The following is a 26,663-nucleotide window of genomic DNA, read 5'->3' on the forward strand; positions in this document are numbered from 1 at the left end:
ATTGATGAAAAGTCTCAAGGACCAGATTGCTTCTACAGCATCTACTCAGCTGCAGGTATAATCAGTTTGCGTATTTTGCATAAATGATCCTCATAATCAGCACTGAGCTAACAACAGCTATTGAACTTTCAGTAGCAAACCTGCTTGGTGTTGTAGCTAAGAGCACCAGCTACTAATTTGGAGAGCCAGGTTTAATTCCCTACGTCTCCCCAAGGAACCTGCTGGGTGACCATGGGTTAGCCTCAGCTGTTCTCATAAAGCAGTTCTGTCACAGTTCTCTCAGCCCCACCTGCCTCACAGGGGAGGTAGGTGGGGAGAGGAAGAGAAGGTGATTATAAGCCACTTTGGACTTCTTTGGGTAGTGAAAAGCGGGGTATAAAAAACAACTAATCTTGGCACAAGGTTTTCTTCACATCACATCATGGACATCAGGTCTTTTGATATAATGACATCAAACCTCATTGACAGTTACCATAGCAATAAAGCTTGAACTACTTTCAAAATAAGACATCTTGAGCAACATCCACTTCATGAGCTTAAAGCTGTTAAGGACAACGATGAACCAATGAAGGAAATGAAAAATTCTGTTTCCCTCTTGAAGAGATTTTGCACACACACATATTCACTCAATGAGTGATCACTTGAAGTTCTTCCATGAAATGTTGCTGCAAAATAACTGGGGCAAGCAAACTTACTATACATCATTCCCTCATATGATGCACAAAAAAGTTTCCTATATCCCAACAGGAATCAAATGGGGAGATGAAACAATTCTCAAATTTATATTTGGTAGAAAATACCGTGACCAGTGGGTACAGTGTAATTTCATTGAAATAAAGAAGCAAAATTGTAACTGTTTCCATATTCTGTTAAGAGATATTTGTTGTTATGGAAATCATTAATACCATCTTCCTCCAAAACCTCACAACCAAAAATCTATCTATAAAGATAAAACTTTTTCTGAACTAAGTTTCAAATAATACTCTCACATGCTTCTTCTCAAGACAGAAATGTTGAACCAGGGGTGACGAAACTATGGTTCTCCAAATGTCCATGACTACAATTCCCATAGTGCTGGCAGAGGTTCATCTGCAGAACCATAGTTTAGCCACCCCTGGTCTAGACCAGGGGTAATCAAACTGCGGCCCTCCAGATGTCCATGGACTACAATTCCCAGAAGCCCCTGCCAGCATTCGCTTCTCTTCCAAGGTATGGAGGACATCTGGATGGGTTTCCCATCTTTTATTCAGGGAGGCAGGATTAAAGGAAGCGTGGAAATTACAGCTGGTCAAAAACACTGTGGCCAGGCTCCTTACATATCACCAAGGAGGTCCCACATCTGGCCCATCCTCCTCACCCTCATAAGCGGTCAGGGCCCAGTATACCTTAGGGACTGCCTTTCTGCCTATGCCCCTCAAAGAGCCTTGCACTAGCCCAACTGGCTAGTGATAACAGGACCAGAGCCTTCTCTTTTCTGGCCTCCACCTGGTAGAATGAGCTCCCGGAGATCAGGGGCCTGACCGAACTAAAGTAGTTATGCAGGGCCTGCAAAAGGGAGCTCTTCTGCCAGGTCAGCCGGAAACAGCAACACTCACTGGGCCCCTGAACCTCCCTCCCATGAATCCATGTATCTGAATCTAAGCCATGGAACTGTTTGATTACTATTATGTTAAACTGTTATTTTCTGTTACTATTATTATTGTTACCACTGTTATATTCCAGTTTACTGACAAAACTGAGTTCAATGTATAATTTTCTTTGTTCCATGTAAACTGGCCTGAGCCTCAAAGGAGGGCAGTATATAAATGCAATAAATAAACAAACAAATGAAAATGTTTTCCAGTTTCCTATCTCCTTGTGCAAAACAAGCCGCGAGCCAGTTTGGAAACTCCAAGACCGATCAATCATCACTAACATTCTGAGTAACCAGAACACTCAGAAAAACCATAAAGTGATACCTCTGGATGAATAGAAAGATTTCAACTATCTAAACTGAGGCTATGCTCTGAAAAGTTCTGTAATGGTAACAGCAAACCAGCATTTGATGATGTGCTGGGGGGACGAGATGTCCTCTGTACCTTGGATGAGAAGGACCCTTCACCTTCCAAGGTCATTCTTCAAGGTGGGGGACAATTGGATAGGACTCCCAGAGCAGTACCTCAAATCCCAGGTGGGGTATTGTCATCTACATCTAAGAAGTACTGTAACAGCCTCTTAGTAAAGGCTGCATTATAAGAACTAAAATGATTTAACTTATAGTGATATAGGAAGGTGGAGAATGGCCTTATACACCTCTTTTGATGTCCATTTCGCAAATGCTGCATTTGTAGCAGCTGACCTAATTGAATGTGTGATAAGTACAGGTGGAACTATCTGATCTTGGACCTTGTAGGCCCTTGTGATACATGTTTGTAGGCACCTGCTAACTGTGACCCAAGAAATGTTGTGGCCTATGTTTGGAGGGGACACCAATAAGAACATGGCTTCTGACTTCCTGATTCCTTCCATTTGTATCAGATAGGCTTTGAGTGCCCTAGGAACTTCTAACGTGTCCCATTATTTTTGTTTGCGGTGTTTGGGATCTGTAAAAAAGAGATGGGAGGTTTATCTCCTGGCTGGTGTGGAACTTGGAACTCACTTTGGGAAGAAAATAGAGATCCATTCTGAGAATGACCTTGTGCCTGTGGAATAAGCAGAGCTCTGAATTAACCAAAAGAGCTCCGAGTTCTGAGACTGTGTACAGAAGTCACGACAACTAGGAAGAGTACAGAAGTCACAACAACTAGGAACATATCCTGAGATATGTTAATGAGATCTCTTGGATTTTTTAGAAAGATTTTCTAGTGAAGGCCTAAAAACTACATGAAGTCTGCAGAGGAAATGATGTGATTGTGGAAGATCTCTTGTGGAGCCTCCCTTAAGGAATCTACCAATATGTGGGTATAGTATCACTGGAACTCTCTTGATGGGTGATACAACTGTTGCTAAGGCGGCAATCTGTCGGCGTAGTGTGGACACTTTAAAACCCTTGTTGTGACCTTCTTGAAGGAAGTCTAGAATACTGATTATTAAAAGGATTACTATACTCTTTTTTTCTTGTACCATCTCACAAACACCTTTCACATGAAATTGTATATTCACATCATTGAGGCTTTTTTGGAGTCTAGAATTGTGTCTACCACTACCTTACTGTAACCAGACTTCATAAGGCTTTCCCTATCAATTTCCTTGCAATTATATTGAGCCACTGGAGGTGTGAAAGCCAGACTGGTCCCTGAACTAGCATGTCTGGGGATAATGGAAGGGTTGGAGACTGTATGGAGAGTTCTAAGATTGCTGAAAACCAAGGCCTCCATGGCCAATATGGAAGTATCAGAATCATCTCCACTTCCCGTAATCAGATTTTCCTTAATACTTCGTAATTATGGAGATTGGAGAAAGGCAATAGATCCTTGGGCCATGGGGTCATCAGGAGATCTGTTTGTTATGCTTGGGGTGAAAGGATCTGGACATGATATGCTTGACCTGTTGATTGTGCATGGTAGCAAACAGGTCCAGTACTGGGGTTCTGAACTGGAGAACTATCAACTGAAACACCTGAAGTTTCAATGACCACTCTCCCTCTGACAACTGTTGCCATTTGAGCCTTCTGCCTGTGTGCTGAGAGTGCCTTTGATATGTTCTGCTCTCAGGGAGGAAAAGCTCTGTTCCACCCAACTGAGAATCAGGTGTGTCTCTTTGATGAGGGATGATGACCTGGATCCCCCTTGGTTGCTGATGTATACCCTGGCTGAGGTGTTGCCAGTTCTCACCAGGTGTTTGGACTGAGCAATTGAGTACCTACTCTGGGCCAGTTAAGCACACTCAACCTTGTCTACTTTACAAAGTTGTTGGGAAGATAAAATGGAACAAAGGAAAATGAGTAAGCTGCTTTGGGTCCTACAGGGGAGAAATGAGGGCTATACATGAAGAAAGTAACTAAATCATGCACAAACTCAGAGGAAATAGAAACACTTTGAAGTAGGAAATACTAAATTATACAAAGACACCGGAAAATCAAATAAATTTCACATGATGTGGGAAAACAGCAGATTCTGAATCTGACAAATTTTTGTGGGGAGTGGGTTTCAGAATCCAGGGTCCACTGCAGAGCCTCTGTAGATCTCAACTGGCAGGCAAAAAATGCAGGAAAACAGAACTTTGGATATTCATCATGAGGGTTATGAGGTTAGGAGGCCATTTTGATAAGGGTGATTCCCACCAGCTGCTCAAGAAGGCATGACTTTCTTCAACTTCCTGTCTCCTAGGTGGGAGTTGCACCAGCTCAGTTTGGTTACAAAGCTTATGAATGCAAGGACAGGAAGGAACAGAACAGAGATAAAATAACAACCATAACAAGTAACTCAATGTTAGGTACAAAACAATTGATAACCAGAAGAATAATATGAAGAGTTAAGGAAGCCTGAGTGCAAGCAAGAATCTCCCCTCTCCCATCACTTGAGCACATAAGATTGATGACTTAGGATTCTGTTTTCTGTAGATGCTCTTCACTTTTCTCTCTTGTTTTGGGAGGGTAGTGATGGTGCATGATGCCCTCCTAAATCCCAGAGCAGAAAGAAATCTCAGTAAGGATCCAATGTTCCATTCTTTCTCTGAGGACAGGAGCACCTTAATATGGTCTTTCCAACAGCGCAGTGTCCTAAGTGACAGGTGGAAATTAACTCATCATCTACCACATTCTACAGCACTCTATGTTCAAAGGCAGCACTGGCCAAACATAAGTTAAATGTCTAATGAAAGTCAAAACTGAAGACCTTGCATCTTTTCTCTATTAAGAATTAATGATCAACGGCTATGTTTGGGGCTGAACTTCTCATTGAGGATGCTAGATTCCAGTTGGAGCTGACATGTTGCTTGCTTTGTAGGCATGGGATAGGTACTGTTGACTAGAATAGGTGATGGCTGATCTAGACATCGTCCTCCCCTCATTCAGGACTATCAATTAAATGAAGATTGCATGATGTGCTCCAGAGACAGGATTGGTTCCATCTGAGTTTGCCGGATCAGTCCATCAGACCATGATCAGTCTCAGAGACAGGGATGGTTTTTTTTTTTTTTTTTTTGCTTCATTGCATTATCCTGAATTAACAGGGCTAGAGAAACTACTGAAGTGGTTTGGTGTGGAAGCAGTACTTTGGAACTGTCTGGAAATTGTAGAGAACACTTCAATCATTCTATGCGTGTTTATACTTTAGTATTTGATTTCTTCTGTTTATTGCTTTGCAGGTCTCTTCAGTAGAAATAAATCTTTCAGAAACGTACAAATTCAAAATGTTGAATACACAAAAGGAAATATAGCACTTTGTTAAACACCTTTCAAAATAAGTGTGTGTATGTGGGGGGGGGGAAGGTTACTTATGCTGATGAACCTAAATGAATTGTCTACCCAACCACCTGAACGGATGCAAATGAGACTACTAGAGCCCAGGGAGAAGGATCCTTCACGGTGAGTATCCAATGGTCAATTTGTTCTGCTATTAATATAGGATCGCTAAACTTTTGCAACTTTGATAGGGGTTGAAAGAAAATGTTTACTGAAAAGCGTCAGAGACCAAATAGTGTTGGCATATGAATATGTGATCCTGCTTTTGTGTATTAATAGCATGTTGATAGAAACCATGTATTTTGTTGAATTTTTATCCCTTTGCTTGGGATTTATTTGGATTACCCGTGAAGACCTAGAAAAGGGGGGTGGGGTAGTTCAGGGCTTTTTATCACAAAGGATTTTTTTTATTTCCAATGTCAAAAACCTGGGAATTTGGGGGAACGCTGAAAAAAATATTGAAACATTTTATTTTAAGTTAAATGATTTTCAAGTCAAAGTTTTACTGTCTTACAGTGAGTTATATGGAAATTTTTAAGTAAGCGAATAACAAGCAAATAACCCATGAGCAAAATGGGGAGAAGAAATCCTCCCTCCCCACTGACCTCTAATCCTTTCACAACCATCTCCTTGTTTTCCCATGCCTTCTGTCTTTGCTGTTGCCTTCTCTTCTGGTTCTCTTTCTGTCACTGTGTCTTTATACCCTTTCCCTCTCCTGTCTTTGTCATTCCCTCCCCCCTTGTCTCCTCCTCCAGCACTGTCTATTTCCTCCTCCTTGCCACTTTCACCAATGCTATTTAATGCTATTGACATATAAACAGTGCTTATTGGGGTTGTTAGGCAACATCTAAAATGGCCATGGAGATTTTGCAATGTTCCATGAAATTTCATTTTTCTATGCCTTCTCAAGTGCATATATTGCTTCAAAACTCTTTTTTTAACATATTTAATTTTTAAGGATTTTTATTAACATGAATTACAGTGCCTATAGTGTAGACATAACCATTGTTTTCAAAGATATGTTTACATTTTGAACACTTCTGCCTACAATTGATGTGCTGTAGCATGTATAATATACAATGAACAGGTGAATTATTTCATTTATACAAAATTTGATTCAATATCGGTAGTCCTGTTGTGACTGTTTGGATCCCTGGCCAGAAGCCCCAAAGTTTGCAGTGTCCAACTTATAGAAATAGCAGGCTAACTTCAATCCACTGGGCCTAGAACATAACCAAGCCAAACAAAACCTGATACATATCTAAACCAAAACATCGTATAATCTAATTGTTGACTACAAATCAAGACTAGCACCATCAAAGTTACATTCAGGACACTGGGAGATCTTGCATTTGATACACAGTGGGAGAGGGGGAAAGTCAGCTTTCTAGATAAGAACTCAGGAGACAGTGAATAAAAGATATTTTCTTGGTGACAGCCTGTCAGGCATCCTCTCAGACTACTCAGTAACTTAGCAAGTCCAAAAAGTAGTTACAGAGGCTATACAGTGTCTGAGGCTGTTCCTGTCCAAATGATACACTTTCTTTGGATATCATAAAATGTATGATTCCCACCAATTGCTCAGGGAAGCAGGACTAAACTCTTACACTTGTCTCCTGGGTAGGAGTCACCCTTGCCCAGTTTGCCACATTTGTAACATTAGTGTAATAGGGATGGGCACAAACATTAAAATACCACAGGAACCTAAAATTTCTGACCTGGCTGGCTGTTAGGTTTAAATGACTGGCAGCTGTTTCATGGGTCAGTTCTACTCCTTCCTACTTCCAATCAGAGGGAAGGAAAACCAGTTGGTGAAATGGCTCACAGCCATTTCAGCCTGTGGGGTGAGTGCACACATTTGCTTTTAGATTGAAATGGCCATAACCCATTTCATGATCCATTCCACTTCCCCTTGATTGTATGTGGCACCTCCCCCCTGGAAATGGGTTGATTGAATGGTTCACAGCCATTTAAACCCAACAGCTGATGGGTGGACCTGCTCTGGTCAGATGTATGGTTTAAATGATCTGATCAGCTGAACCGGACAAAGGTCTTGTAAATGTTTGGAGAAGGTTCTCTCCCTGAACATCAGTTTAAGGGTTCCAAACTGGCTCAAGTTCATACTGAATTTTGGCTCATGAACTGATTCACGCCCATGCCTATTAGGGAATACAACTTTGAACCTGTGCTCTTTGTGGTTTGCTCTTATTTGCTTTTCTTCTAAAGTGATCTCATACTTGAGGAAGAGCTTCCCAGGTCATCCCTACTTTTCGTCATGCCTTCTTTCACATCTTTTGCCTCTGCTGCTTCTTTTGGCTTTGATTTTTTTTCCCCTCTGCTTCTTCCCACCCTCACCTGGAATAACACGGAAGAGAATGGCCCAGTGGCCAACTTTGGAGGCTCTGAAGGGATATAAAAGAGATGAATTTAGTTTTGAAAATGGAGATCCTCTCCTCTGCCGTTTTGTCTCTTGCAAAGAGAGCTACTTTGCTGAGTCTAGCCCATAGTGAAAAAAACTGAACAGAGTGGGTTTATACAGTCACAAAGTATTTGTTGTGGTATTGACCACTCTATCCAGGGTTTTTAATGTTTCTTTTAATTTTAAGCCCAAACTTGTCTTGGTTAGTTACTCAGTTTAAGAGTTTTTTTTAAAAAAGAGGAAGCTAAGAATATCCTCTTCATCGTAGAAGTCAGCAAAAAGTGTAGCAGTCTGCAACAAAACACCTTTATATGGATTTTGAATATATATTCTATAAGATTTTGAATTGTTAAATTTTCTGATGACCAAAATTGACGTGATTCCAAATGAGCATGTTTGTTTGACTTAATTACTAAAGAAAACTTTGAAATATGCCATATTAATTGTAAGTACTGTATGAACAGATTGTCACATTGCCTTGTTGGCTGGGCTTTATCCAGAATCTCAGCATGCCACCCAGTGCCTATTTGGCCCATTAGCTGACACAGATTTCCAGCTTTTTTTTAATCCAGAAAAGCTCTTATCCGTCAACATCAGAGATGCAGGACACATCTTTAATAAAATTTTATGATTTAATTATTTAATTGAGCAGCTTTTCCACACAATTTAGGAAACTAAAGTAAAAACAAAAACATTGAAACAGGCTTTGAAAATGTATATAACAATTAAAAACAGCTAAAGACACAGAAACAAGCAGGCAGGAGGATCAATGAGAATGGTAAGGGAAAGCCAGACAAAGAAGCCCACTGATGGAAAACAATGACAGAAGGGAGGAGCCGAAATTTCCCCTGGGGAGGGAATTCCATTATTCTAGAGCTCCAACTGAGAAGATCCTTTCTCAAGTTGCAACCTATTTGGCCTCCGGTGGCAGGGAAAACCAAAGCATTCAAAGATAACTGTAGTGGTCAAGTAGGTTCATATGGTTGGAGGCTGTCCTTACACTATGGCGGCTGCAAGCTGTAAAAAACTTCAAAATTCAATAACATTCTGAATCAGGTCCAGAAGCAAACAGTGAATCACTGTAGTTGGAACAAGAGCCTCCGGGGAGGGCGGTATATAAGTATGATAAATAAATAAATAAAATAAGACCTGAGATTTTAACAATAACAAAATTGCAGCCCCCAAGCAGAAAAGAAACAGAAAATATAACAATGGTGGCAAGTCTATACATAAACATCTATAAGTTATCCTAATGCCTAAAAATATGTCCATATACAGTTGTCCCCTACATCAGTGGTCCCCAACCTTTTTATCACTGGGGACCACTCAACGCTTGACAATTTTACTGAGGCCCAGTGGGTGGGGGGGGTATTTTACTCCTCTACTCTCAACCACTGCCCTAACGCTCTCTGATTGCTATGGTAATGTGTAAACATCCCTTCAAAATAAGATACAGACACGCCACAACAATAAACACAAGGAACATTTTATTTTCATGGAAATTTTAACTCATGACAATGACAAATCAATGGGAACCCTGAGCTTGTTTCTCTGCAACGAGATAGTCCCATCTGGGAGTGATGGGAGACAATGACATCCGAAGTATGTTGTAAAGGGCCGGGGGAGGGGGGAGAGAAGGCACCCTTGGCGGCCCACCTCCAATTAGTCAATGGACCACATGTGGTCCGCAGCCCACAGGTTGGGGATCGCTACCCTACATGACAAAAGTTAATTAGGCTGTAAGGTCCTTGATCCATTGGATTACAGGAGGGGACCATTTATTTCTCCATTCTGTAATACAAGTCTTTTAGCCACAGTATGTTTGGAGCCATCGCCAGATGCTCTGAAGTTCACAGAAATCCCAAGGAAACAATATGTAATATCCAGGTTTGCTTAGGAGATTTTAATAAAGAATCAAATGTATAGAAATAGCAGAGTAACTTCAATCTGCTGGGCCTCAAATCTACACACCCTACAATGATGCTAACCAGAACTCAAGTTGGCTAAAACTAAATATCTTATACTCTACCTGACATCCATCCTCCCCAGCAAACAGAGGTCAGGAACTAACAGAACTTCCAGATGGGGTGACAAAGGCCACATACAGTAAGGGCATGGAGGGTTCATTTTTACTATCAGTTAGCCTCCACAAGAGAGGCAAGTCCTGTAAAAGTACCTAAGCATAATCAAAGATCAATTATTATTCTCACACAAATAATTCTAATTACTTCCTCCCCAAGAGACTGGTGAATGTTGCTTTTTTGTAAACTGTTTACATTTGACACAAGTTCCTATTTACAATGTACTGTTTTTTTATTAAAGTTCCCTTGTAAACCACCCTGAGCTGCAAGGAAGGGCAGTATATAAATAAATATATCTCATTCAACAGGCCGGCCAGCTGCGCGGGGTTAGGCCAACTTCTGTGGGGGGGGGGGCGAGGGACTGGGAGCAGGGCCAGTGGGGAGGCGTCGTGGTGGGCGTGCGGGCAGGGGCACAGGAAGGCTCGGGTGGCAGGTGCACTTCCCGATGCTTGGGTGGGCTCCAGAGGCAGGCGTCGCTTCCTGGGCTGGCAGCCAGTGTTAGCTCGGCTTTTGGGGGGGGTTAGGGGCTGGGAGAAGCGGGTGTCCATCACGGCGGTCTTGCGGGCAGGGGCGCGGAAAGTATCATCCAGGCCAGGACACGGAAGATTGGGGTGGGGGGCAGGGCGGGAGGCGCTTTGCACCTCGTGACTGGTCATTCCAGGGCCAAGGGGCCAATCGCTGTGACCCCGGAATGACAAGCGGGGGAAGGGGCCAATGGGCACCCTTCCCCATTACGGACAGGGCCCACCCAAAGGGCCCTTAGTGTTTTATTTATACCGCTCCCGTGGACCAGTTACAAATACAATATGATGTCCAATATATCCTAAATATAATTTTTTGCTGAATAAGCCACAACCTGAGATCCACAAAGCAGCAGGTAGGAAGTTTAGGGCCACGGCTATGGCAAAACAGGGAAATCTTGTCCCTTATTTCATTTCTCAGCTTGTCATATTTATTAATAAACAAGAATTGTTGGTTTCATTTTTGCATTGATTCAATTAGAGTTTCTAAGAGTTAGGGAGACTTTGAAATGCTTCACACAGCAGGGCCATATTTAGAAACCAACAGCTATTGCTGTTGTAAACACTGCCATTCAACAAAGGTTGACAAGTTATAACTAGACTTCACCTGAGAAAATAATAAAAGCATATTCTCATAATCTATTAATTGTTCAAGCCTTCCATAAGATTACTTCCCAATTATTAAATCTGGATTGGGCCACAGCATCAATTTAGCATGCAAAAATGGATCAAATTTTTATTTGTGACATTATGTAACGTAGGTCTCTACAGAAATTGCACTGGAGTGATATGGTCTTTGAAACCCACTTCAATCAGAATTCAGCATGTAGTATTCTGAACCAACTGGAAGTTCTGGACACTCTTCAAGGGAAGCTCCATGTACAGTACACTGTAGTAGTCTAATCTAGATGTTCTCAGGCCATGCACCCAAGGGACAAGATCTTTTTCCCCTAGGAAAAATGACAGCTGGCTCACTGCTCGAAGCTTTATTTATGAAAAGGGAATCCATGCATGGAAATAGAAACCACCTTGCTTTAGTTGTAGCCTATATGGGACATCATGGCTATCCTGACAGGGTCTACAGCAGCAACTGATAGCTCTGTTTGTGTTTTCTGCTTTAGGCTATAACTGGATTCTCAGAGTAAATTGAAGAAAAAAGCATTGCGTGCTCTCTTGTGAATTTCCAAATTATTCCAGAGTCTTCCTCTTTAAGGAGAACAGAAATGTTTAATAATCTTTCACAGAGTTCTATCTATAAATCTGAAAGTAACAAAAACACAAAGTAATCTTTATATTTTAAAAAATAGAAAACAGTAATACAGGCTTTCTCAATTGGGGTTTCATGAAACCTGGGATTTTGCTGCTGCCCTGGGTTTTGCCAACTGGGTGAGATTTTATTATTAGTTTTTAATTTTTAAAAATTATGAGTTGATATGACCATATGTAGTCTTGTCCACCCCCTCCCAAAATGGCCAATGATAGGCTTGAACGGGGTCAGAATGGGAGAGACCCCAGTCATACAAATCCTTGCTAGCTGGGGCTTGTGACAATGGTAATCGTTCAGAGAGACAAGTACTCTCATTTTAACTTAACGGCCATGGTGGTGGCTGTGTGACAGAGTGGAATACGGCCTGTCCTGGTCCTGTTTCTGGCGTGAGGGCAAAAGCCTGCCCAAGCCCTGTTTCTGGGGTTGGGGTAGGTGTGGGGGCAACAGAACAGCATAAGCCTGCTCCAGCCCTTTTTCTGGCACCTGGGTGAGCATGGGCACAACAGTGCGGCACCCTGTTTCTGGCACTGGGGGTGGAGGTGACTGTGTGGCATAGGCCTGCCCAGGCCCTGTTTCTGCATTTGAAGAACAGCAAACTAGGAGCCAGCCCAAAATGCGAGTACTATTCACAAATCATCAGAAATTATTTCTGTGCAGTCACTTCCTGTGCTGTGGGAGTAGCCTGGTGATCTCACATCTGGGGGGAGTGTCTAGGTGATGTCACTTCTGGTGACATGTAACTTCCGGGGCGGGGGGGAGGCCTAGGAGGAAGATGCGGCCTGCTGATATCACTTCCAGGGTTTCTTGAAGCCTGAAGAATGTTTCAAGGGTTTCTCAACAATAAAAAGGTTGAGAAAGGCTGCAGTAGTAGATGGTACACTAGCAAATCAAAAGAAACAAACATTAGTGGCATTACTTAATGATCAGAAGATATGAAATCAATCTAGTGTCTTACTAATTCACATATTGCAGGTATGTGATTTATCTGTGGAAGTGGCAGATTGAGAAGAACCTGGCTTACCTAAAAACCTACATAAAAGGAATTGGTTTCTGATTCCTTTCTCTTTACACAGTCACGTTTCAAAATTTTTTGCAGGGACTTATGAACACTGAATGCTCATATAAACTTTGAAGTCCAGATAAATCTTTTTGCACAACACGACTCTCTTCCTGTTAGTTGTTGATTCTGAGCCAATATATTTTATCATATCTATATACTGTTAATCACATGTGGTCACGATCTGCAGCACGCTAAATCCACAAATCAGGGCTACACAGAAGCCAAAGAGATTTTTCTGCACATCTGCAAAACTCTTCAGGTGTACAGAAAAACCAGAAATTAAAAAAAAAATAAAATCCTTCCCAATACATTTGCATTGTCTGCATATGTGCAGACAGCATTCTTACAGAATGTGGAGCTTGAGGATATTGGCAGCCAGGCCAGGCAGAGGATGCCAACATCCATGCCTGCCTCAGCCATGGAGGATGCCAGCAGCTGCACAGGGCTCAGCTGCAGCGGTAGAAGACAATGGAAGCTGTGTTGGCCTCAACAGCAGCCAAAGGGAACAACTGTGGTTGCACTGAACTCAACTGTGGCAGCGGTGTCCAGGAGCTCCTGTAAAAGTTCTGGTGGCAGCAGAGGCTGCTGTGACAGAGCCTGGGAGCTTCTGCTGGGTTGGCCCACCTAGGGCTGTGGCAAGTGAGCTGCCAAAAGTGACAAGGAGAAAGGGAAGCCCCTGGAGGGCTGCCTGAAGCAGCTCCAAACAAGCCACTGAGAGTATGGGAGAGAGGCAGTGGGCCCAGTGGCATCTTCTGTGAGCCCAGGGGACACAACAGGTTGAGTCAAGAATTGTGAGGATGGGATTTCTCTCCTTCCTCAAACCTCATAAGCCCCCACTTGTCAATTCTAATATCAGTCAATCCAATCTGAGGGTACTTAAAAGGGGTGACTGCATCTGTGAACGGGCAAGACCCATCTTTTTATAAACCAGAAAAATGCCCCAGGTTTTCAGAAAAGTGTCACTAGTAGGCAGAAGGAGAGTGCAGGGCCCTTTACAGGGCTGTTTTGGGCTTTGAGGAAGGACTGATCATGGCCAGTTTTGGCAGGAAGGCTGCTATGGACACTATGGAAGCTTCAGCAGATGCTCTGACTGCCATAGCTGTTGCTTGTGGGCTTTTCTTAGAGCAAAGTTGGTTCTCTTGTCCAGGTTGTCCTGGATAGAACTTTAGCCATCTTCTGATGAGAGACCAGAGGACAGCAACATGGTAACTGGAGCATTGACTAGGGTAGGGGTAGTCAACCTGTGGTCCTCCAGATGTCCATGGACTACAATTCCCATGAGCCCCTGCCAGCATTTGTAGTCCATGGACATCTGGAGGACCATAGGTTGAGTACCCCTGGACTAGGGGAATCTGTAAAATCTCATTAGTAAAAGATGGTATGATGTATAATTTTTTAATAAACCCCAGATATTATCTGTTTGCCATGGACCTGACTTACTAAGTTTTTTAAAGAATTCTGTGAATGGAAGAAACCTCTGAGCTGTACTGGATGTGGTGAAGCATTCCTTATTTCCCTTTAGTCTGTTTTTTGCTGTACAAGTTTGATCTTCTTCTGTGGCGCCCTCTTGATGCCCTAAGGCTGCCATAGGTTTTTATAATAGATATAGTCATCATCAGACTTAAATAATCTAACAGACTGCTCAGGGATCTCAACCCCATCTTCCTCCTCATCAGAGAGACGCCTTTGATTTCCTCCTTCATAGTTTGTCTAAGGCAGGGAAAGAAGTCAAAGGGGATAGTGAAGGATCCACTTTCTTTTATACTGATCATAGATAGGCCCAATGTGCTGCTGTCCAATCGGGATCCCAGCTCCATGGATGCTGTTGTTATTAATAAATGGTGCTGTCTCTTTGCCAGGTTCTATGTTGCCAGAAAGTTTGTGGAGATAAGAGAGTGCTTTCTGTAGCCTCCACTTGGGCACACAAATGGATACCACATGTAGTTGAAAGTCTAGAGGAGGTTGCAGGTCCAGGAGATGCTTGGGGAAGGCACCACTTTTTCTTACATTTTTGCCACTCCAGCTATTTTGGTTTGGGGCACCAAGGCAAACCTGCTATGGTTCTTGTTACCTCTGCCAGTAGTCTCTCTGGTATCATCGTGAGAGAGGCTTCTAATTCTTCTTCGGAGAGGAAGCAACCACTGCCTGCCATTTCCCCATGTCTTGAGTGGCCAAAAAGACATACTCTAAAATCTGCTGAACAACAATAGGCCATCACAGCTGACAGACTCCCTGGTTCTTCTCTCACCTTCCACAAGGTCATAGACTCAAGGAGAAGAGTACTGAAGTTGGAGATAGTTAAAGTGAAGGAGTTTAGAGTAGAAAATAAAGATTGAAAGAGCAAAGAAAAATGAGATGATATGTAGCACACCCTATTCTAACTCTGCTCTTCCTGGTGATGCAGCAAAAAAAACTGAGAAGGGGGGGAGTGACTCCCAAAGCAGAGACAGGAAGGAGAAATGGATGATAGATATCCTCCACCTCAGAGGGAGAATCACCTGTTTTTGTCTCTTCTGAATCTACTTCTGATAAAATTGGAAAACTTCAAGTGCCATTTATATGAGAACCGAATCTCTCAATCCTCTAGCTCCAAGCTTTTCATAATTTCACCACATCACAGGCTTCTCCGCTTGTTGCCTTTTTTCCTACCATCTCCCAATGTTTTAGCATTTCTTCACAATTAAAATCCTCCAATGATTTGATCCTCAGAGGTTTCCTTTTCTGTGCTTTCTTCCTTAGAAATGATCTGGCCGCTGTGGTGCATGCCATGGTTATATCTAGGCAAGATTACTGCAATACACTCTATATGGGGCTGCCCTTGACAAGTGTCCAGAAACATCAGCTGATACACAACACTGCACCCAGAATATTGACTGGAGTGGGTCATAGTACCCATTTACAATTGATCCAGTTCATTTATGGGCATGATTCAAAGTGCTGGTCTAGACCTGCAAGCCCCTACGGTTTAGGACCAATACAGTTTGGGAGTGGCAACGTGGGAGAAGGCCTTCTTGATCATGACACCAAAGCTCTTGAACTCTCTCCGCAGGGAGATTCATATGTCCTCCTTTGTGCTGCCTTCCATCATTGGGTGAAGTTTTTGTTGTTGTTGTTTCATTCAGCAGTCCCTCAATGATCCCTCTATCCTAACTAATGTTTTTATGTTTTTTATTCATTTTAACTCTATTTTAAACTCTTTTAAAAATTGCTTTAATCATGTATTTTTGAGGGGTTTTAGAATGTCATTCTATTATGTGTGCTTTAAATAATTAGTCACCTTGGTGAACCTTCTAAAACCAAAATGATGGAATTTTAAAAAATAAACAAATAGGTTCTAATATTCTTTTTGATGCGAAGCAACCATTCCTCTCCCATAATAATACAACATCTAACTTGAACATTGACACTGGTGCCAGAGCTTGCAATAAACCTAGACGCCAACTTTGCTGCCAGATATACCAAGACAACGTGATCACTGTACCTAACAACATCAACTACATCATCTCAGGCTCATCCACCTGCTCATCTTCTAACATTGTATATGCCATTAAATGCCAACAATGCCTTCCCGGTCTCTAATTTAGAGTCCACTGGCACCTTTAAGACCAACACATTTTTATTCAAGGTATGAGATTTCGTGTGCATAAACACGTACTCAGGTACAATTTCATGGAATGGAAGCAATCAATTCAAACTTATAGGTAGAAAATGTGAGAATAAATTAACATACAGCATAATGAAAATGGTTAGCAGGTTCCAGAGATAAATAGGAGGAAACCAGCCATTGGGGTTTGTTTCTGTTCACTTGAGATTGAATTGCAAGGGGAAACATTTGGCCACAATAAAAATGTAAATGTCTACGTTAAGAGAATAACGGGCAAATAGATAGTCAACTCAGAGCCTCTTGTGGCGCAGAGTGGTAAGGCAGCCGTCTGAAAGCTTTGCCCATAAGGCTGGGAGTTCAATCCCAGCAGCCGGCTCAAGGTTGACTCAGCCTTCCATCCTTCCGAGGTCGGTAAAATGAGTACCCAGCTTGCTGGGGGGTAAACGGTCATGACTGGGGAAGGCACTGGCAAACCACCCCGTATTGAGTCTGCCATGAAAACGCTAGAGGGCGTCACCCCAAGGGTGAGACATGACCCAGTGCTTGCACAGGGGATACCTTTACCTTTACCTTTAGATAGTCAACTCAGCAGTTAGCTGAGATCTTGCCCTTTTGCCCCCTGCCTGTCCTCTCAAGCATGGAAGCAGCCGGGAGTACTATCCACTTTAAAGTACAGCACTGGCTGTCTCTGTCCAGAAAACACTCTCTCTCTCTCTCTCTCTCTCTCTCTCTCTCTCTCTCTCTCTCTCACTCACACACACACACACACACTACTATATACTATATTATTCTAAACTACATTGCATTTTACTATTACATTACAATCTACTTGTTCAAATCAATTATTTCAATTAAGAGATAAATTAAAATACAGTGGACATTCAGCCTTTCTGAGGGATGGTTGAGAATGTAGGTTAGCATATATAGCGAGGTAAGAAACCAATACCTTTCTTGTTATACTACAATCTACTTGTTCAAATCAATTATTCCAAATAAGAGATTAAGATACAGAGGACATTAGGCTTTCCTGAAGGGTTGTTTGAGGGTTTGTTAAGAATGGAGGTTACCATATATAGTGAGTTAAGAAACCAATATCCCTGTTGAGTCCTGGGCCCATTATGCACGGCCGCCGAAACGGCGATTTCAGGTCACATGGAAAACGCGGAGGGGGAAGACGCGACGCATACCGGTTATACACGGGGCGGGGCGCGACGGCGGCAAAACCCAGAGTAACCGATTATGCACGCGCCGATCCGGGCGCCGCGTCTGGTTGCGCCCCGCTCACCCGGAAGCTGCGCTTTCTTCCGCGTTTCACTGACGCGGCTTTTTCGGCGGCATGCACCGAAGCTGCAGCCGGTTGCAGCCGGCTCCGTGCGTTATCCGTGATTTTAGTCGCCGCCATTCCACCCCGAATGTGCGCTAAAACCCCCGTGCATAATGGGTCCTGGGGATGCCATCGTTCTTTGTAGCAATGTGCATTTCAGCAATTTCACTGCAAGTTCCGATGATTTCCGTTGTCTACATAAAGCAAACAAATCAAACCCTATACTAAAAATTAATGGACATAAATCCAACATCAAGAATCACAAGACTGAGAAACTTGTAATGGAACACTTCAACCTTCCAGGACATTCAATGTATGACCTCAAAGTAGCTGTTTTATTGCAAAGGCACTTCAGGAACAGAGTGAGAAGGGAAATTGCTGAGTTACAAGTTATTACAACATTCACAACAATGAAACCTCCTCACCTTAACAGGGATACTGGTTTATCATCTCACAACATATGCTAATTTCATTCAGTACTTACATCTTACAACTTATTCATCAAGAAGGGCTATACATCCTCTTTATTATATTTCTTATTTAGAATCAGAATATATTTCTATGGTCTGGGGACAGAGGAAACATAATAGTGCACAACCAATCACCCAACCTTAAAGAAAAGGAAGTTATTAGTCACCCCCATGCCTTAGAGCAGTGGTCCCCAACCCCTGGGCTGCGGCTCTCTCTTCCTGGCCCCCCCACAGCGAGAAGCTCGCTGAAGCAGCTGATTAGCTTGCGGCCCGGCAAGCTTCTTGCTTTGGGGGGGGGGGAGAAGCTTGCCGGGTTGCAAGCTAATCGGCTGCTTTGCTGGCGGCCTGGAAGGGCGGGGAGAGGGAGCCACGGCTGCCAGCAAGTCAAGTCCGCGAATGCACATTTGCACTGGGGCTGCTGCGTGTGCGCGGGACCCCGGGCGGGCTGCCCTCTCCCCCCACTCCGGCACAGTGGTCCGCAGCAGCCGGAAGGCTGCGGACCGCCGCCTTAGAGCAGTGGTCCCCAACCTTTTTATCACTGGGGACCACTCAACGCTTGACAATTTTACTGAGGCCCACTGCCCTAACGCTCTCTGACTCTGGTCGCTATGGTAATGTTTAAACATCCCTTCAAAATAAGATACAGATATGCCACAACAATGAACATAAGGAACATTTTATTTTCATGGAAATTTTAACTCATGACAATGACAAATCAATGGGAACCCTGAGCTTGTTTCTCTGCAACGAGATAGTCCCATGTGCGCCTGCCGGATCGTGGATGAAGTAAAGGGCCGGGGAGAGGGGAGAAGGCGTCCTTCGCGGCCCACCTATAGTTAGTCGACGGACCACATGTAGTCCGCGGCCCACAGGTTGGGGATCGCTACCTTAGAGGACACAGATGGAGTGTAACAGGAAGTTTTCAGTTAATCACTCTCAGCATTCCACAATTAAGAAGAGCATATGTGCACATCAATCTCATATATATATGTTGGTGACCATATGAACTAATCCTGTTATTTCAGTTTGGTCCTTGTATCTATTAAGCAACATGCTTATGCTAATTTGCTGCTCACCCTCTACCTATACGTATGAACTAGTACCATATTTGCCGGCGTATAAGACGACTGGGCGTATAAGACAACCCCCCCACTTGGAGGTATATTTTTCAGAGGAAAAAAGTAGTCTTATACGCCAGCAAATACTGTAATTTCCATTTCACTGTCTCCGAAGAAAAATGCATACATACAAAAGCCTGTTGGTCTTAAGGGTGCCACTAGACTCAAATTTTGTTCCAGCATCTCTTTTGTAAGAGCCAATGTATTATTATCAAAATATATACAATAGTCCTATTTTTCAACTGCATATTATCTCTGTGGCAAAAACAATCAGTTCTTACTTCCATTTTTTAACCCCACTTACAGACTACCTTCCCTTCTTACTGAATGGCTTGTACATTTGCTTAGATTTCAATGAATGTAATTAAAACCTGGTTTACATGCCTACCAGAACTGTTGCAAATATTTCTGAAAATTTAGTAAGGCATTATTTTCCTTTCAAGATTCTTCCTCAGCAAGGTTCCAGAATCTATTGGCATATCTTCCCTCAGAAACAACTAGGCAGCACTTCCACTATTTAAAATAAAGTATAAAAGGTAAGACACCTCTTGACTCTATTATACATCTGTCTATCAATGGCACAGATTTTATTAAAGAATTTTTAAACAACCACCGAATTCCTGGAAGGGGGATTTAAGTTTGTTTCATTTCAGCTGCCTCTTAAATTTACTCATTTTTTTTCTTTTTGTGATTAAAATGATTGTGCTAGACCTTTTGCCCAGTTTCTACTCTCACCTATGCTGCATTCAACTACACTACTATAACAGTAACCCCACGTGGTTCCATAGCACTTGCATTCTGCAGCAGATACTGAGTTATTAAAGTTATACATGTTTTATAGACTGTTTTATGTATTGTTCTTATGATGTAAACCGGCCTGAGCCTCTGGGGAGGGCGGTATAGAAGTATGATAAATAAATAAATAAACAAATAAACAAACAAATAAATAAATAAAAGAAAAATTTGAGAGTCATCTCTCCTAAGTTTTGTGGTCAGATCTCTTTGTAAACTGCCAAACTTACATGAACTAAGTGGCTTCTGGATATACATGCACAAGATTAAGCTGCAAATATTCCATAGCAGAAGAATTCTATCCCACTTTCTCTACCTGGAGTTATAATTGCTTTCCCTTTCTGTGCCCACAATTGTCAACTTGTGAGGTAGGTGGTGCTGAAACTGGTCCAAGGTCACCCTGCAGCCTTCATGTGGAGGAGTGGGTGATCAAACCCAGTTCTCGAAATTGCAGTACGCAGCTCTTAACCATTACGCCACACCAACAATTTCTGAATGCAATAAGTGACTGCATCTCCAGCACATCTATATCAAATTTGGTCATCTTCCCTCTGCTCATGATCAGGATAGAGTTCAGCTGCTACAAGTGAACTCCCATTAGATCAGTCAAGATAACAACACTACAGGATTAGTTTGTGGCTGTTCAGTCCTCCTAAAAACCTCCATGGAAGCCTAACTCTAAGGGGGGAGAAACTCTACCTTGCATGGCCACAACAAAATATTCATTTTCAGCAGTTGTTTGAGCATTCAATAAAACGAGTAAGTGATCATGTGCACTTTACCAGAATGCACGTTCTTAACCACTCAGGTATGTCTGCAGAGATGCTTAGTATGGAGAGCTTCAGAGCACCTGAATCAGCACTTATTTAACAAAAAAAGTACCAAACTTCATTTTCAAGATTATAAATTCCCTTTTGCTTAGCTAAGTGGAATGACTAGCTTAAGTTTGAGGTAGCCAGGGCAACAATTCAAATTGAAAGTCTTTTGATTTTCTTTTATAGTAAAGAAACTAGATCGCTTTTTACAAACTTACAATCAAACATGCTAGGACTGGTCAGTGGAAAAAGGAAACCAGGCCATCAAAGAATAGGGGGGTTAGATACAATAAAAAAGGGCTACGGCCATAACATTATAAACTTTAAAAAGCGGTGCAAGATCGGAAATTGTGGCGACAGTTGAGCCATAGTATCATCAAGAGTTGGACTTGACTGAATGGTCATGATCATGATGATCATGATCATCATCATCATCATCACCACCACCACTATCAAACAGTAAAACAAGTTTTGGGAATGCTCATTAGCATCTTAACTATAACTTTTTTAAAAATTACCTGGCAAATACCAGGAACAAACACTAAAACCTATTAATGGTCAACATTTTATATTTTAGACTATATTGTTAGCGTTTAAATACAACCTCCTTTCCTTTTTTGAAAAAAATTTACCATTATGGCAAACTTTGGGAAAAACAATGCTTGTAGATTTTTAAAAAGCAAATAAGATGAAGCCATAGGTTCATCTATTCTAACTCATGGAAAATGTTTACAAGAAGTACATCAGCACTAATTATAGGCAATAATAACCAGGATAAGTCTCATAATCAAAGTTTGATAACAGGGTCCCCAACTCTCATAAGAATGATCCACTGCTAAATATGTGACATTACAACATGGTAAAAGTGAGCCTTGAAAGGGGGTAAATTTACATGGAATGGGGCAAAAGCACTATAGCGCAGCCCCCTTCTACCAATATTAGAAGATGAGGAAGTTACATCTATACTATACCTGTGGCAACTAAATTTAAGGAGTGGATTGTAGATTATATTACCTGCTTAATGTCAAATTTTATAAATTTTATTCCCCCCGCTCCTCCCCCTCCCCCCTTCTCCCCCCTTCCTCCCAGAACTCCACCAGAGCGCTCTGGACCTGTTGTGGTATTGCACCGTTCCATCGTTATATTATTTTATTATATTGTTATACTGTTACATTATTCTGTTATATGGTTACAACCACTGTTATTTATTACTGTATGTTTTAACGAAGACTGTTTCATGTATAGTTGACTAGTTTTAATGTAAACCGCCCTGAGCCTTCGGGGAGGGCGGTATATAAATCTAAATAAATAAAATAAATAAATAAATAAAACTTTAGGATTAGGATATTAGTTTCAAAACAACATTGGTAATTCTATGAAAAACCACCATTGTAATAATTTTCTGGCATGTATTTAATAGCATGCAACATGAGAAAATTGTTTTAATTTCTCATGCAGCTATGGATGAAAACTCATCTTCCTTTTTGCCATCTGGGAACTGCAACAAATATTAAAAAGATGTTGAGCAGCACAGAATTGCATGCACTGGCCCTATTTTCACTTGAAAGTGACTCTGGTTCATTTACCATGAGACATCAAGAAATGTACTAAAAGACCTACAATAATTTTTGCCCAGTGGTTTAAGTTATCGGGGGTAGAGCAACCATCTTTCTGAAGTCCACCAGCTCCATTTTCACAATCCTATGTTCTTTCACACAAACTAACCAGTGAGGGGCTGGCAGGCAAATGTGCAACCAATGAACCAGGTCAAGTTTAGTAAATCTGACAATATGGGCCAAACTAGACATAATGTGGGCACACCCAAAATTTTAAAGTCATTTAAAAATGCCACAAGGGGACTCTCCCAGTGCAGCAAAAAGCACTCTCACTCAGCATTTTAGCAAGTTCCAAAATAGCCACTTCCCATTTTTAAATGACAAGCAACACCACCATATTTAGCATGGCTCTACGATTACAAAAATTTGAACTGATAAATTAAAACGTCAGTTTATTATTGCAGAAATCTAGAATTATTGTATACAATTATTGTTGGGATTACTGCATATACACTACTATAAGATGCAAGCAGGATAGTACAAACTATCACAAGTTTGAAACTACTGTTTCTCAACATTCTAACAAAACGTTGTTCTAACAAAACTATGTCTAACAGAGATACAAACCTATCTATAGAAGTAGTAATTTACAGTTACTTAGGGGAAATGTCCTTACAACCTTCCATCCCCTCTTTGGGCTCCAAGTTTTAATCAACTAAAGTGTTAACTGGAGACAGAAGATTTCAACTGGTGGTACTGCGAGTGAAGAGCACTGTTATTTTTCAGATTTGCAAGGGTATAAGGATGTAAGGCATCCTTTCCTTCAAATGACAAAACTGTGTGGTCTTAAAACCACTTGTTACAGCATTTAGGAGATACCATAATGTCCCCAAAGTAATTGATTAATAATAATAAACTATTGGCCTGGTAATTAATTATTTAAATGTATTTAAACACTTGACAAGCTATAATTTTAACCTACGATGGCAAAAGCAATTATTGTAAAAAATGCATAAGGGGTTTCTATTATAGCTTTAAATTTTCCCATTAAATTATCACCTTTGTTTCGCTGTCCTTCATTCACATTTTGACTACTGCATCACACCAAATAGTGTGCACCATTCTGATAATATCAGCTTCCGTTTTCTAAGTAATAAAATCAACCAAACAAATGCTAACCCTCGTGAAAATGAACTAACTTGAAAATGTATCTACATGCCTAAAACTTAGAAAACAATATGCATCTCCAAGCCCAAAAGACACATATATGGTATCACGTGATCAAAAAGAATGACTTCTGTACCATACAGAATATACTGCCCATGCCTAAATAAGATACAGTGGGGATGCAGTCATCTCTCATTTGCCAACTGATATCGAGAAACCAAAGATATGCTTTATTTGATCTGTTATTATAGAAAAACCAAAAATACCTGTAACCCACCTTGACTCTTAGGAGGAAGATGGGCTATAAATTTAATAAATAAATAAGCTTTTTCACCTCACAGCAAACCCCCTGCTATCAATGAGATTCCAGCAGGGCTAGTTAAATGGACACTATAGTCTCCTCAAGCCAGTTCTGGGAAAGAAGCATATCAATTCTTCAGACCAGTTAAGAATGAAGCTGCAATGCACTTAACTTGGCAGGTCAGCCTAGCAGGATAGATTTAGAACTCACAGTAAGGTCTAGTTCATAAAGATTTCATAAAAATTATAAATAATTAAAAAAACACAAGTGGTATGTATTGTGCGTATTTTTTATTATTTTATTTAAACACACAATACAGTTATTTTATAGCAAGTTTTTAAAGAAATAAGTTTAGACAATCACACTGGCAAAAACAGCATGAACTGTAAAACTAAAAAATGGAAGGAAAAATGAGAGTCATGTTGTAAGTATTTACATTATGGCTTGCTTCGAACACACACAAATATATTAATTCACTCCTTCAGAAAATCAAAGGATAGCAGGTGAATTAACAGTACTGATTATCTGTAATAATAATAATAATTATTTATTTTTGTATGGCACCTTTCCCTGTCCAACTCAGGGCAGCATATAACAGATGTAAAACATTCCATTAATACACTTATAAATTATTACACAATTAATTTAAAGGAAACTAAAAACCACCTCCCCTATTACAACATATACCTTTTGGGAGAGGGCTACCAAACATTGGGGGGTTTAGTGAGTTGGATGGAATCACTACTTCAAGACATCCGATCTAATACTCTGTGGGCTGGCACCGGAGACCTCTCTTCATTGAAGAATTTCCAGAGCATATATTTACTATCAACTCTGCATGGAGCCACATGGGGGAACAGTTCATATACAGTTAAGTCAGATTCACATCTATCTAATAAATATAGGACAGTTTTTAAAGAAATATAACAGCAACATTCACCTAAGCAGCACCAACACTATGGACAGCAACTATTCGTGATAGAGGATTGTATGAATTATCTCTTCCTGGACGAATGCTCTCCAATATTTAGAAATTGACAACAATGTTATATTTACACATTCAGTATTAAACAATCATACTCTAACAGTTCATATCCCCGATATTTCACATCTGCAGCACATTGCATCAATCATTACAAGATACATGATTCATTTTAATCTACATTTGTGGATGGCTCATCTTTTGGAGACAACTCTCTTCAGGATCAGTAACTATAATTCTTGCTTTAGCAACAAAAAGGAACAAGAACAGTGAAACATTGTCAAATTACATGTGTAAACATGAAAGGACACAAATTAAGAGTGTTTCCTCTTGCAAACCTCACGGATCGGGGGGGGGGGGACTGACAGCTTAAGCCCCCTATTCGCCACAATTTGGACCGAGAAGGGCACGCTGTCAGAATTTAAAAAACAAAAAAAACACAGCTTCGAAGACCGGAACATTACACCCGGTAGACTGGACACAATGGTCTTCCATGAAAAACTCGGACAGGAGTAGGATCCTGCTTGCTTTCCCACAATGTAGAGGTTTGCAACTTATGCGGAACAGGCAACACTTCGAGAGCAGCCAGGTTCCACTCCGCAATACAAACACGGCCTGCACCTCGACAAGCCTGTCAGTGCTACGATAAAGGCCCTCTCAGGAAGCAAAAGGTATCGAGGAAGTCTAGCGGCGGCGAACAGCTCCCATCACCCAGGCAGGACACGGACCTGAAGCGCTAAAGACAAGCTCCACCAGGAGCGTACAACGCGCACTCTCTCCCATTCAAGGACGCCTTTTACGCTCGCCTCCTCCTACGCTAGCGTAAAGGCCTCCCCTCCCTCCCTCCCCCCCCCCCCCCGCCGCTAATCAAAACACTTCGCGAGTCCTGGGGACGCAAAGAAGATGGCGGAGCAAGGCCCCGCTTACGGCGTCGGAGGAGAGTTTACGCTGCGCTATTGACGTAGGACCCCATAGAGGGCGTGCGGCGCTGCGGCGGGGAGCGTGCGTAGCGCCGCTTGGTGAATGCCAATAGCCTATTTCCCGTGAGGGGAGGGGGGATGCCTGATAAACAATGGCGGGCCCCCCCTGCGCGGCAGCCTTACCGATTCCTCCTCCTTTTCCATCCCCGTGGGCATCTGCGGCACGGCCCGGTTGATGGAGACGCAGTCATTGAGGTCGGGCATGTCCTTGCCGCGGAAGATGGGCAGCGGTTTGGCGGCGTCTAGCGCCCGGGCTCGGAAGGAGAGTTTGCTCATTGTCTCCCCCTCACAATAACACCCCGGGGCCGGGCTGGGGAGGTGGGGGGCGAGGGGCACCCTCACTGCGGCCTCGCCGCCGCCCAGCCGCTCCCGAACCCGGCCCGACACACCATGGAGAGCCCCGACGCCCCGGAACAGCTCCCACGAAGAGCCGCCCGCAGCCCTAGCTCCGCGCCGGCCTCGCTCGCTCCGCTCCCTGCGCCATGGCAAACATGGCCGACATTAACCAAAGCGGCCAGCGATCCCGGCAGCCAACGCGAGAGCGGGACAGGAGCGAGCGGAGGAGGGAGGGAGGGGGGAGGGAGGAAGAGGGAGCTGCGCGCGCATCCGCCGCCGCCGCCGCCGCCGCCGGGGAAGCCTCCGCTGCTGCTGCTGCCGCCGCCTGAGAGGGTCCGGCGCCCAGTCTCCCCCCTGCGGCAGGGCGGCGGGAAACACTCGCCCACGCACCCTGCCTGCCTGCCCGCCTGCCGGCCGCTGTCTCTCGCCCGCTTGCACAGGATGGCGCCCAGGGACCCGAGAAAGACCCCCCCCCCCGCGCTTCGTC

The 26,663-nt window shown here is 42.6% G+C and overlaps 1 protein-coding gene across 2 annotated transcripts in view; it reads right to left on the reverse strand.

Moving 5' to 3' along the window:
- EPC2 (enhancer of polycomb 2) overlaps window positions 1-26,378 on the reverse strand; it is a 61,810-nt gene extending 35,432 nt beyond the window's left edge. Inside the window, exon 1 of one of the 2 annotated variants that reach the window (XM_077320112.1) lies at window positions 25,964-26,378. In XM_077320112.1, coding sequence (XP_077176227.1) covers window positions 25,964-26,116 — 153 coding nt within the window. In that variant the 5' untranslated portion in view covers window positions 26,117-26,378. The remainder of the gene's footprint in view (window positions 1-25,963) is intronic. The other variant, XM_077320111.1, reaches the window with a different exon arrangement.
- Window positions 26,379-26,663: the final 285 nt, after the last annotated feature.

Source organism: Paroedura picta, chromosome 2 (genome assembly GCF_049243985.1).
Source record: "Paroedura picta isolate Pp20150507F chromosome 2, Ppicta_v3.0, whole genome shotgun sequence".
Classification (NCBI taxonomy): Eukaryota; Metazoa; Chordata; class Lepidosauria; order Squamata; family Gekkonidae; genus Paroedura; species Paroedura picta.